This window comes from Perkinsus marinus (assembly GCF_000006405.1).
Source record: "Perkinsus marinus ATCC 50983 genomic scaffold scf_1104296946062, whole genome shotgun sequence".
Classification (NCBI taxonomy): domain Eukaryota; phylum Perkinsozoa; order Perkinsida; family Perkinsidae; genus Perkinsus; species Perkinsus marinus.
Genome location: NW_003210980.1, coordinates 1 through 1,706, shown reverse-complemented (window position 1 = coordinate 1,706; position 1,706 = coordinate 1). Strand labels below are relative to the sequence as shown.

At 54.2% G+C, this 1,706-nt stretch overlaps 1 protein-coding gene across 1 annotated transcript; it reads left to right on the top strand.

Annotated features, from left to right (window-relative positions):
* Positions 1 to 439: 439 nt before the first annotated feature.
* Positions 440 to 750, top strand: Pmar_PMAR009670 (hypothetical protein; the record flags this gene model as incomplete). Its single annotated transcript, XM_002779668.1, has 2 exons — positions 440 to 581; positions 631 to 750. Coding segments are annotated over 2 exons (262 nt in total), but the record flags the coding sequence as incomplete, so codon positions are not given.
* Positions 751 to 1,706: the final 956 nt, after the last annotated feature.

The following is a 1,706-nucleotide window of genomic DNA, read 5'->3' as shown; positions in this document are numbered from 1 at the left end:
CTCACCCATCGTACGATTTTTCAGTTGGTGTATCCTCTAGAGATGCTCGCAGCCAGGGTGGCGGAGTTGGGGTTGACAGCGAAGCCCGAGTGGGTGTTGAGCGTTGGAGACGATGTGGGTTGTAGTTGTGCCCCCCCCCACTACCATCTCCATTGCAGGTCGCTGCTGGCTTTGCCTCCCTGATGGGCAGCCACATCTCTCATTGTGTCGTGCGAGGCTCTTTACCTGATCTCGGAGCTCAGCGAGTAGGTGTGTGGACTATACATGGGCAGCGTTAGGGCTTCGTTACGCTTTACGTTATAGTGCGCGTAACGTTAGTAGTTTACGATTAAGGGAAGGGCTCAAAGCGTAACCGTCAGAGTGAGCCGTAACGCTCCGTACCGTAACTCTGCCCATTTATAGTATCGACTGCTGGGACGGTGTCACGTCCCATTGACAGGTCCTCCCTGGAAAACACTTCCTCATGATCGAGGACTTTGTGGACGTATCTAAACCGGTGAAATTCCATCAGCTCGCGACCAGCGTTTCGGACCCGTTCGGTGATGACACTGATGATGCATTGATTGGACAGGCCAGTGACAGTTAGGGCAGACGTATAGGGGCTCTCTGTATGCGAAGTTCTCCCCGCAGGCACAGGAGGGTCTAAGAATCGTGTCTTGAAGATGGTATTGACCGATGGTTGCCGTAGTGTTACGGCTATAGAGGTGATCCCTATTGTGGACATACCACAGCAACTGAGCAGACTGCCTGGTGCAAAGCTATTGATATCAGGTAGGGTCGATGAAGCTTGTACATGCATGATTCGTGCCTCGTTGTAGGATCCCCTGATGTCTGTGCGAGCACTTTGCTACTGTACCCATGCCACGTGAAATTCCTCGGAGGCTCTTGTCCGGAGTTGCAGCTACGTTACAAACAGAGTCTGGCGGAGAAAATTGCCAGAGCTGATCCACTACGACTCGCACCGACGGATCCCGAGACGAGACCCACAGAGAGCACAGCGACCGTCGCAGATAGCTCGCAGTCAAGAGTGACCGAGATTGCTCCTAGTGCATGTATTCGGCCGACTGTGAACGGCTCGCTTCGTCCGATGCACAGCGGAACGGTGCCTCCGTTGAATAGAGCGAACACTCTTCCTGTTTTTGGAGTGAAAAATGAAATGCCTGGGTCGACTCTCCAGCGGCACATGTCATCCACGGCGACGACATCTTATCGGAGTTATGCCCTACAGGATGGTCAACCTCGGTCGAACCCCTTTCCAATTGGGGACAAGACCACTCCGACTTGCGAACCAACTTTTGATCAAATCCTGACTAGGACCGACGGTGCTGTATTCGGTAACAACCATGGTATTCCCAGTGGGAGCTCGTCCGGTGCGGCGATTTGTTCACTGGAAACGTCCGGGACTACCACACAAGCTTCGGAGATGGACAGGGCCAGGCCGGTCCACAGTTACGTGCGGACCCCTCCGAAGAAGCGGCCTCAGAGCGGTCCTTCTGTTGCGCCAACGTCACCAACAAGATTCTCAAGCGGAGCGGTACGGAAACGAGCACGAAGAGCTGAAGGGTCGGTGGTATCTGTAACCCAATCGATGCATGAAGGAGTACAACCGATCCTCGAGATCACCCCGCAGAGTGCGATCACGCTTAGTAGTTGTGGCGAAGAACCGGTGCCGACACAAGCGCAGGATGACGACGATATGACGGGTT